Source organism: Plasmodium gonderi, assembly GCF_002157705.1.
Source record: "Plasmodium gonderi DNA, contig: Pgo-contig_464, whole genome shotgun sequence".
NCBI lineage: Eukaryota > Apicomplexa > Aconoidasida > Haemosporida > Plasmodiidae > Plasmodium > Plasmodium gonderi.
The window spans coordinates 5,193-17,098 of record NW_021629329.1 but is presented as its reverse complement, the minus strand read 5'-3'; the positions used below and the strand labels follow the sequence as shown (position 1 = coordinate 17,098).

Genomic DNA, 11,906 nt, shown 5'->3' with positions numbered 1-11,906 from the left:
ATATAACTTATAATTGAAATATATTTACATTAGCAAATATTACGTGCCACATATAATTTCATTGAGGAATTTAATAAGTGTAGATATAGCTATAATTTTTCATTTTTCTAATGATAACTTAACGTTTATTTATATTATTAAAATGCTCATTAGATAATGTAGATATATGTTCTTATGCATTCTTTTATATGAATTTTTTAAATAGATTTTCCTTAAGAAAAAAAAAAATACATAAAATATTTGTAAACAATTTTTATTTTGAAATTTTACTATTTTAATCTGATTACTATATACAATGAATATAAATGTAATACATAATTTGTACAAAAATAACATAATATATATAATGAATTAAGGAGGTCCATTCTTAAAATACTATTTAATGAATATATAATAGAGTTTATTACCATAAAAATAGCACGTCACTCTTCTCGTTATTTCACAAATTTGTAATAATTATAATTAGCATGATACAGTAAAAATATTTTTTCACAATAATTAAAATACTGAACTATGAAAATTATACTGTGTCTTGTAAAAGGTTAACAAGGTTTATTATACATATATAATACAAAAAAACTGAATTATATAAAATAATACATATTCCATTTTTTGTAATTGATATATAAAAAAAATTTTCATTAAAAAGTATATTAAATATATAAAATGTATTTTATATAAAATATTATGATTTTACACGTGAGACGTTTATCGGATTCACACTTAGTTATTCACATTCCACTATAAATTAAAAGTAAAATCCATTGGAAAAGTAAATATATAGATAATAATATATGTTAAAATACACTACATAACAGAAATACAGATACTTTTTTTGCTTATAATATATGAAATGTAAATTTTATTTTGAGTATTATATTATTTCACATCCAAAAAATATTTCATTTATAATATGGAGAAAATATATTGTTAATTAATATAACACTATATGTAAGAAAAAATATATATATATGTATATATCAAATATATTTTTACAATTAAATTTATTCTTGAATAATCCTGAATAAAAATATAAATATATTTATTATATTATAAAATTTATAGTTTACTATGTATGCTGTCACTGCATTGCTAAATATTTAAAATATTTGAAACAGTAAAATATAAAATACAAAATATATGTAATGGATACCAGAATAATATATGATCTATAATAATAACTACTATATATGTATTGAAGCTACATTAAGTTTCTCAAAAACACAAGTTTATACTTATCATCATCCAATAGAACTATTCTTAATGAATATATAAATACAAATATATATGTGTAGACTTGGATAATATATTGAAATATGATTCCTATAAAAATAATATTTAATATTATATAATAGTCAATTATTCACACATATACTTGTGTAAATTTTATGACATTTATATAAACTAAAACTATACATTTCTATAACTTTCTACAACTTTCTATGTAGGAGTAATGAAATGCTGAACACCAGATATTTTAAGAAATCTAATAACCAAAACATCTTTATTTTATTATTTTTACTTTTATTATCCTTTTTAATATAATTAATCAATTTTAAAAATATATTCTAAATTGTAAATCATTTATAAAAATGGAAAATTTTCCAGATTAAATATAAAGATCACTTTAATAATAGGGATGTATAAAAAGTTGAATAGTATTCACATTTTATATTTTCCATGTGGTAAATAAATTAATGATTTATAAAAATAATGTATATAATTATTGTTAATACCCTATTCCTGTAAAAGGATAATAATAAATAAATTAAATTTTCTTCAATTAATCTTATAATTTTTATAATTCATTTCAAATTATGTTCATTTATTAATTTTGTTTTATATTTTATACTTTATAACAAATAATTTTTAAACGCTATTAAAAAATTTAGGTCTTCTTTATTTATAAGTTTTATCTTCGTATAATATATTTATACAAAATGTGGCATTGTTATGAGAATATATTAAATCATAAAATTTTATCATAATAATTTAAAAAATGTGTAATATCATTGGAGTTAGCTAAAAACATTTAATATTTCTGCGAGAAAAATTATTTTTGTCATAATGAAGAATTGCACCTCCCCCAAAAAAAAATTAAATTCCCATTATTAATTAAAGTTTTTAAATTTATGAACTTAGCTTGGGTTTGTTTTATTTTGACAATGAAATATAAGAAACTCTAATGAATATATATACAAATTTTTCTATTTTATACATATATTTTATGTGAAATTTGTTTTTCAAATTATCAATATTATGCTTTTTTAAAAAATTATTATGATCGTTTTTTTATCGTAACTATAGAAAATCATTTATAAGATACATAAACTAAAAGATACATTTAACTTATGAAATAAAAGATAATTACTAATTTATGAAGATGTAGAACAAAAATATACAGTTACAAGAAAGTGTATCCTTTAATAAGATCAATAAATATTTATAAAGTTAAAATGGATGTAGAAAAAAATGTCATAGAAGTTATAAACTTATTATCTTAAAATAAATAGACCAACGTTGTGGAAAAAAATAGCTTTTTATTTAATAAAGTAATTAATTTAGCATATGAAAGGCAAAATATTACTACTAAAGTTGAAAAAAAAGATTGTAACGACAGTTACACAATTGCTGAAAAAAGAATTAATAATTTTTCCAGTAGAAGGCAGTATTAATGTTTTTTCTAGTATCATTGTCAGAAACATTTCAGAAAAATGCTAGGAATCACATTACTATCATTTGGTTTGTCTGGAACTTTTTATGTTCTTATAAATGCCTTTTAATTTTTAAGGAGTGATGTATAAATGTTTTTATACGAATATAACTAGTAATATTTTTCTTTAATTTAACATTAATATGTTATATTATAGTTTATAATGTACAGAAGGAATATTATTTAATCACAAAATATCTTAATTAAATATTTAATTTTCAACAAATCCACTAAAAAGATACAATTATAAGGGTAAAATTTCATAACGACATATGTCTATAATTATGTTTTGTACGATAGTTCCCATGCTGCATTTAAAAAGGTTATATTTTAATATTTATACTTTATATTTATGAATCATTATGGTGTTTTCTTTTGAATATAAGCTTATTTTCACATAGTAAATTTTATCAAAAGTAATATTCACATATTATTCTTATTTTCATAACCATATGTAAAATTTTAACATATATTAACGAAAATGATTACATACAATTTATTTTTGTATATTTTGTGTTTTTATTCAATATGTGGCTTTTAATTAGTTTATTGCGCATGCAATTTTCCTATCAGTTTATATGTATATTTTAATTAGTACTTTGAACTAATAAAAATATTTTAAGTTAAATTTACGTTATGTAAAAACGGTGTACGTTATTTATTTTATATTGCAAAAGTATATATTTTTATGTTGTACTTATGTAACACTAAAAAAAATATTTATAATACATCCACTACATTGTCTAAATATTGTTTTGAGTATTCTTATGTTCATTTAACTAGATTCATTTTTATTGAGTAGAATATAACATAAATGTAGTTATATGTTGTTATTTTAAATGAATATATATTAAATAAAATATATATTTCTTTAGATTTAATATATGTTTATCAGTGTCGTTTGGGAAATCCATAGTGTAAGCATATATTAATAATATTGCCATTTTGATTACGCCGTTTTTATAAACTCTAATATTATATATTTTAATTATTAAGCAGTAGCTCATAATATTGTACATGAACAGAAAAAATGCATAATTAGGATTACTTTAGTGAAGTAAAAATTATCTTTTATATCATAGTATTGTATAAATAAAAAACGAATATCACAAGTTTCAATTAATATATTAAGTTTGTTGTAATCAAAAAATAATTTAATTTTAATAATTTTTTATCAAAAAAAAAAAAAAAATCGTATTGTTTTTCGTTTGTTAACACGTCTTTTTTATATAAATAATATAATTTTCTTTCACGACTATTTTCTACAATACATAACATTGTTAATATGCTGCATTTTTCTTCAAACAAATCTAAGTTACTATATATTAATATATATATAATGATATAAATATACTCAAAGGAAAACAATATTACAATTACTCAGTTATTTTACATATCAATCAAGGGGGAAAAAATTTTTTAATTCATACGTCTATATAATAAAGAAAATAGAATAAGCACCTAGATACTAAGCCACGGTTCATTGGATATAATATAAGTAATTCATGGCATATTTTATTAATAAATTATAATATAAAAAATATAAATATGAATGTATAAAAGTCTTCTTGAAATAAAAGACTTATTTGTTTTGGAAAATTTCTGCTATATATGCATATATATACTATAAAATAATCAATTTACCATATTAATAACTATATTTTATAGTGATAATTTTTTCAGGGTTTGAACATTTTTTTCTTTATCACTTAACATGCGATTCTATCAAATTGAAGCTAATTTAATTCACCGTGATAAAAATTATAAATATTATTGCAAGTATACTTATACTACATAATCAACATTAAATGTACTGTGAAAACTTCTCACTTTATAGAAATCAGATATTCGCAATAAAGGCTGTTTTAATTGTCATAATGCAACAATACGAATGTAACATACATATCACGGCACGCATTTACTATTAGAAATAACTTATTATTATTATATTTAATATATATTCTATTTGAAATATTGTTTTCTTTTAAAAAAATGTTAACACTCAACAATAATTTTCCTATTATTGTACAATGTGAAATTCTCTGAAAATGTTAAGACTAAATATAAATCCCCATTGAATATCCCTGTATTAAAATTATTTTGTGAAGTGACATGAATTTTTTAAAAATAATATAACATATGTAAATTATTAGCCATTACTGTAGTAAACAAACTTAGGAAAATATAAATGTAACACATTTTCTATGTTATATATGATACTTATATATATACATCCTATGGAATAAGGTATATAACGATATGTATTAACTAATCACCAATCCGTTAACACGCTTGTCTAATTATAATAGCAAAAAAAAAAATCATAATAATAAATAAGACTAATTTAAGTCTAGTTATGGATATGTTAAAAATCTTTTAAAAGTGTTATTAACCACAAGGCGCAGATATTTTATTCAGTCCTATGCTGTTGCATGGATTATCAAGGTTTTGTGAGGCTTAAATAATATAAAATAAATTTTTTTTAATATTTACGAGTACCTTGTTTAATATATTATGTTAAATGTTGGATGCATGTAAATTTTATTAGGAAAATTTTAGCAAATATATGAATATCTAAATATACACTACAGTAAACTAAAATAAAAAATATTTTTTTTATTGTAAAAAATATTTTAATTGTCGTAGTAGCATATATTATCTTTAATATTAACTATTACTTTATATATTTCTAAATGAAGCCCAGATTAAAAATTCTAGTAAATAAAACAAATAGATAATTCGTAGTGTGGAAAGAATATATTGAGATTGTGTTCAATTTTTAATCACATTTATTTTTCCTGTATAAAAATTATGAGATGATAGATGTTATTAGGGAAAAAAAAATCTTATTGTTTAATGAGTTTATTATATTTTTGACACAGAACATATAAAATGAGAAATTCATTAATTATAAATTAATTAATGAGATGATGTAATTTTCTATAGCGCTGTATTATTTTATATTTATTTTTTATTTATTTAAAAAATCATCAAACATATTAAATTATGTTTAAAGGAAAAAAAAAAATCATTCAGCTATTATAACATTTACAAGATATTTGAAATATAATATTTTACATAAAATGGAAATAAAAATTAATTTATATTTTATTTGTTTCTTGAATTATAGCGTCATTATTTACAAAAAGATGTTCATAAATAAAAGGTATGAATAAAATGATCAGTATGTGGTCTGTTGCTATTGTTTCATTAGGTAATGAAAGTAAAATATGTATTATAAATAACTACATATAATTAAATGCTTAATATATAAGAACAGTATGTATACAAGTTAATTTTATGTTCATTTCCATTTTATGTGTTTCAAAATTTGATTATAATTATTTTTATTATTTTTCTACTAATTTGAATAATTTTTTTTAATATTTAATTTTGATTTTTTTCCATCAAAAATATTTTGTAACATTTCATTGTCTTATTTTATTTTTATGTATTTAAATATAATGTGATGTTTTTATTTATCTATGTGTTCAGTGTTCTTTAAAAAGAAAAAAAAAAATAGTACTCTTCCCCTATATTAAAGCAATATAATATGTTCTTACCATTTATTAAAAAATATAAGAGACATTTATAAAAATATAAAATTAACACCATAATTAATTTTCAATTTCAATTGATTTATCATTTAATTTAAACAACGTATATTTCTTATATCGTATTATTTTTTAATAAAATATATTTTTTATACGTTTTAACAAGTCTAAATTTGCACGCATTCCAAAATTATTTCTAATATGCTTCTATGTAATATTATAAAAAACAAAGAAAATTTGTAAATTTTATTATTGTCTATAGAATCTAAATTATTATGTATATGAAAGATGGAAAAAAAAATTATTATCTCTTCTGCAACCATTATAGAGATAACCATAAACAGTATTATTCTATGTAAGAACTATTATTAAAAAAAATGATAGAATAATTTGCATAATATGCGTATATTTTAAAAATTTTATTTTCTATATTATAAAATTTTATGATAAAAATATAAAGCACACATGGATATATCTAAATTTTATTATAATATACTACAATATGCCTTCGTTTATACATATTATTAAAAAAGCATATATATCGTACTTTTTTTGTAATTATAAAGACTTATCATAATATGTATCGTATTAATATGATTTAGACATAAAAGAAGATAATTGATATATTTTTTCTGAATTAATTTAGAAAAAAATACAATATGATACATCAATCGATTATTCTAGGTTTTTTCTATTGATAATTTAAAAAAAAAAACTTGTCATTTAATAATAATGAGTAAAAATGATGAAGCGTTTGATTTTGATGGATTTATAAAAAAACTTTGTTCTGTGGTATTATTAATATGAAATTTTTAAAATTTTTATTTTTGTAAATTATTTTTTTCGCATAATGATAATTTTTTTACTGGGAAAATAAATACATAACAAACTATAATATTATTTATATTCATAGAGTACAAAACTGAAGAATTCAGAATTACATAAATTCTATTCGTCAATAGATCATATAGAAGTAAAAAAGGATCTTACTTCTGAAATATGCACTAGAGAAAGCAGTGAAGATTTATCTAATCTTTGTCACCATGTTAAGAGTATAATTAATCAGTGGAAAAAATTTTGTTCATACACAGAACAAAAGCAAGGTAAATGTTGTGATTACTTAAATTATTGGTTGTATGGCAAGATAGCCGAAAAGAATCTATCATTTCCTGATCTTGCTTGGATTTACAATGAAATAAATACAATTTTATATAAATATCATTCAAAATCTAAGGATGAATATTTATGCAAAAATAAAATTAAAATAATCACGTCTAAGGATGAATTAAAAAAAAAAAAAGTGTTATATGATTTTTTAGAATATTATGATAGTATAAAAGGTGTATTATCAAATAATAAAGAAGTTAAAGAGCTAGTTTGTACATATGTATCGTATGTTCTTAGTTTATATAACAAATTAGAGGAAGATAGAAAAAGTGGATTCTTACACAGATATAACAATGAATTAGAACAATTTAGAAAAATATTTAATGACGAATATATTTTATCTTTATTAAATGAAAATTGTAATATTTCTGAATCATTTATTAGAACTCTCAAAAGTGCTAAAAACCTAAAATCATTACACGGAAATTATGGAGAACATAATGCAATACGAAATAAATTATCAGATTATGTAGAATATAAGCCCGAATTTAAAAATGGATATGTTCGTTATTTTATTTAATAATACAATTTTTAATAATACATTTTTTTAGTTTCTCATTTTCTTTGAATTAAAATAAATAATTTGTATAATATTATATTTTTTTCCTCAGGAGAGTGTCCTGAAAATGTTGCCTTCTTCTGAAATATATAAGCAGTTAAACAATGAAGTTACAGAGGAATTAGGCAAAAATATTCTTGATATTAAGGGCAAAAATTATGATTACACTTATTGCAATAGTTTAAACGGCGAAATGAGACCTATTTGTAAAAAGCTTGTAAGGAATTTACATAAATTACAAAACATTGATAATCTGGACAAGGAAAATCATAGGGATCGCTGTACATATTTAAATTTTTGGATGTATGATGAATTCAGTAAGGTATATAAAAATACAGATGAAAATATTTTAGACGTCCCTGATGTTGCTGATCTTATTGCTGCAAACATAAAAATTAATAATTATTTAATTAAAGAAGATCTTAATAAAAATTATCATCTAAGAGTTCGGGAACCTCGCCCACGGAAAAATGGACAAATAACCAATCAAACAGCAGGCAATGTCCATGTAACTCAAGTATTATCAGACATAGAAGCACCTCAAGCATTACCCGAAGATAAAACACATCCAGAATTTAAGAGAAATAAAGATTCTCGAGAAAGCATGCGACCGGGCCATGCTATGGAAGAATTAGATCCAGAGTTAACAACATATTATTATAAAAAGGAACAAGAAGATTCCAAGCCAGTTAATGTTGTTAGTTATAAAGAATTAACTGAATATGAACCATGCTTTTTCAATTATAATTGTAGGTTCAAAGAATGTGCAGAGATGAAACATTTATATGAATATTTTAAAAATCATGAAGAAATTAAAAACAAAATTAATTGTGAAAATATTCAAAATAATGAATATATTTCATATCTTAAATATATGAGTTTGTTGCATAAAAATCACAAAAATGAATGCTGTTCCTGGGGTGCAGAATTATGTCCCAGTTATTTTTTACGTTGTGACGAGTCATATGATCCACAAAAATTTTTATCTGCGCTAAAATCAGGCGATAAAAATAAATGTGAGGAAATAATGCAATTAATTAAACATAACAAATCTGATGATGTATTTAATGTTAATCCAAATTCAGAAGAAAATATGTTTATTAAATATTTCACGTGTTCAGAAGTTACTAATTCTAATTTTGAAAAAAGTGGCTTAAGATGCCAGCAGCCCTCGTACAGTTCACACTTAAATAATCAGCATTATCCCGTAAGACCTATAAATAAACGGCAATCCAATGAAGGACTATACGGCAAAAAGATAACAATTAATGGAAAATCAATAAATGTAGTTCTATTAACGGATCCATATGCAAAAATAACCGGGAAAAACCTTACAGACACATCAACAGTTAAAAATGGTTATACGCTGTTTCCAGAAGTACAAGGACTAGCTCGTAAAAGCTACATCAAAGAAGCAGAAACAGCCTGTGAAAATGAAAGACCAAAAAAAGGAATGGAAGAATATTGTAAAAGATCGAAAACTTATAACAACCAAACAAGATCAGCGCATTTTCAATTTAAAAATATTATACAAGGAAATGGTGTAAAAATCTTGGGAGAGAACACTATTCCTATTGATATTTCATTTACAAATTCAGTATTACAAAATTTTTTTTTTCGAATCGGAGTAATAATCCTTATAGCACTGGGTGCAATTTTCGTATTCATCCTTTATTATAAGGTATAATAAAATTAATCTTTAAATGTAAATATTCTATATCAATATTTTTAAGAAATTTCTCTCATAATGAAAAATTAATGTAATTACAAATGCTTTTGCCTTATTTATTTGTATATTAGTTTACTCCATTTGGATCATGGTTACGTTATAGAATAAAAGGTGGAAGAAGGAAAAAAAAGAATATTCATTATAGAGAACTTAGAGAAGAATCATCAAATTACGTTATAGACTATATGCGTGAACATCCTCCAAAGAAAAGAATAAATATAGTTTACCAGAATTAGTAGAAACTTTTACTGTCAGCTCCTCTCATAGTTTATTATTGTTAACATCAGCTTTATTAAGTGCTTAATATTAAAAAGATTTATAAAAAAAAACTCGATTTAAGTAGGCAAAAAAATAGGAAAAAAAGAAACTTTTATTAATTAATATAGAGTATTAAGTGTTAATAACACAATAACCCCCCCAGAAATTATAAAATGTTGTGGAATAATATAAATCAGTGTAATAACTATAATTTTATCTTAAATTTTTTCATTTTAATTGATAAGAAAACTATTGTCATATATAAAAGTATGCCTATTCACAAATAGATGGTTATGATCACAAAGTGTAATGAGAAAATTAATTTTTCATGTATAGTGCATTATATAACTCCTTTAAGAAGTATTTCATTTAAATATATTTACATATTTATCTATCTTAAAGAAAATAACCTTTAAATTTTATTATGATTTGTATGTGTATTATTGAATGCGATTACTCTTTAGCATTTTTTCTTTTCTTTCTTTTTTTTTTTGTTGCTTTAAAAAATTTTTTACTGTTAATTATTTAACTACAAATTTGAACCAAAATTTTTTTTAAGTAAATTATATTGTAAATTTTAAATTACTTATATTAACACATAAATAAGTAATAAATCATTATAAATTAACATAGGAAGAGTATGTTATAATAATGTAATGTCTAAATTATATTTTAAATGTTATAGGTTTTCTTTAATCAATAAGAACGAACCATTCATATACTTTCACATAATGTTTATATAAAATGAATCGTAACTTTATTAATAGTAAGTGAACTCAATAATCCTATGCATAGAAAAAGTACACACATTTTACCATTATGAATGACTAATATATGTTCATAGTTGTAAAACTATATGTTTTCCCCATCGGCTAGTAAATTATCATAAAAAAAAAAAAAAAATATTTATATCTAATATATATATTTACTTTATCATGCTTTAATAGCACTTATTAAAAGTGGACTATTTGTATAATGTGCTTCTTTCATTTTTCATGGATTATTTTATAATTTTTTAACATACAAAAGAATTATCTAAATTTAAGGAATATGTTGCAAGAATATTTATATTTACATCGTAGTTTCATAAAGTTATTAAATTATTATGATGTTTTTTATCTATAATATTCATTCTTAAGAACATCAATTAATTTTTAAGTTACTGCATAGAGTAAACACACCTAATGATGCCAGAAATATTTTCGATATTTTTTTTCACAAAATTCCGCATAGACCTATATATTAAATAGAACAATAATACACCACAGCACAGTGTAAATTTTAGAGAATAAATTTATAAACCCACCAACATGTTACATTTTTTTTGTGCTTTTGTCGCAGTCCAATTGAATAAAGACAATAAGTTAATATTTATGAAATGACAACAAAATTAAAAACTATATATAAAACAGTTGTGTTTAATCTTTTTAAATATACCTATATTACAATAATTGAATTGATCACACCTTTTCTAATGTATTCATTTTTGTATTAATCTATAAAAACAGAAAACCTATTAAATTTAATTGATTTTCTATTTAATTCAACTAAAGAGATAAATATTTCTTATTAAAATGTATTTATCTGTGCTTTTAAAGCGATTTCGTAAATATAGGAAAAAGAAATATTCTAATGTTTGTATAGGAATATCAAAACTTCAGTAATAAATAATTATCCTAAGGTAAAATTAAGATCTATGATCTATTCACTCTTATATTTTGCTCTTTATAAAAGAGAATTTATATCAATTACAAGCATTTCGAAGATAATGAAAAAATATTGAAAATATATATTATCTTAAGAGTCTTACTTAAAATACCGTACAGCTTCTTCCTATTTATAAAAAGTAAATATACACTATTATAAATAACATTTTCGAACATACAAAGTATACACAGTATTAGTTTTATGTCATGTGTGTGATGC

At 21.2% G+C, this 11,906-nt stretch overlaps 1 protein-coding gene across 1 annotated transcript; it reads left to right on the top strand.

Moving 5' to 3' along the window:
• Positions 1-6,999: 6,999 nt before the first annotated feature.
• On the top strand, positions 7,000-9,958 carry PGO_003520 (variable surface protein; the record flags this gene model as incomplete). The annotated part of the gene is made up of 4 exons (XM_028691325.1): positions 7,000-7,059; positions 7,181-7,936; positions 8,046-9,674; positions 9,794-9,958. The coding sequence occupies 4 exons, from the start codon at positions 7,000-7,002 to the stop codon at positions 9,956-9,958; spliced, it is 2,610 nt and encodes an 869-aa protein (XP_028547126.1).
• Positions 9,959-11,906: the final 1,948 nt, after the last annotated feature.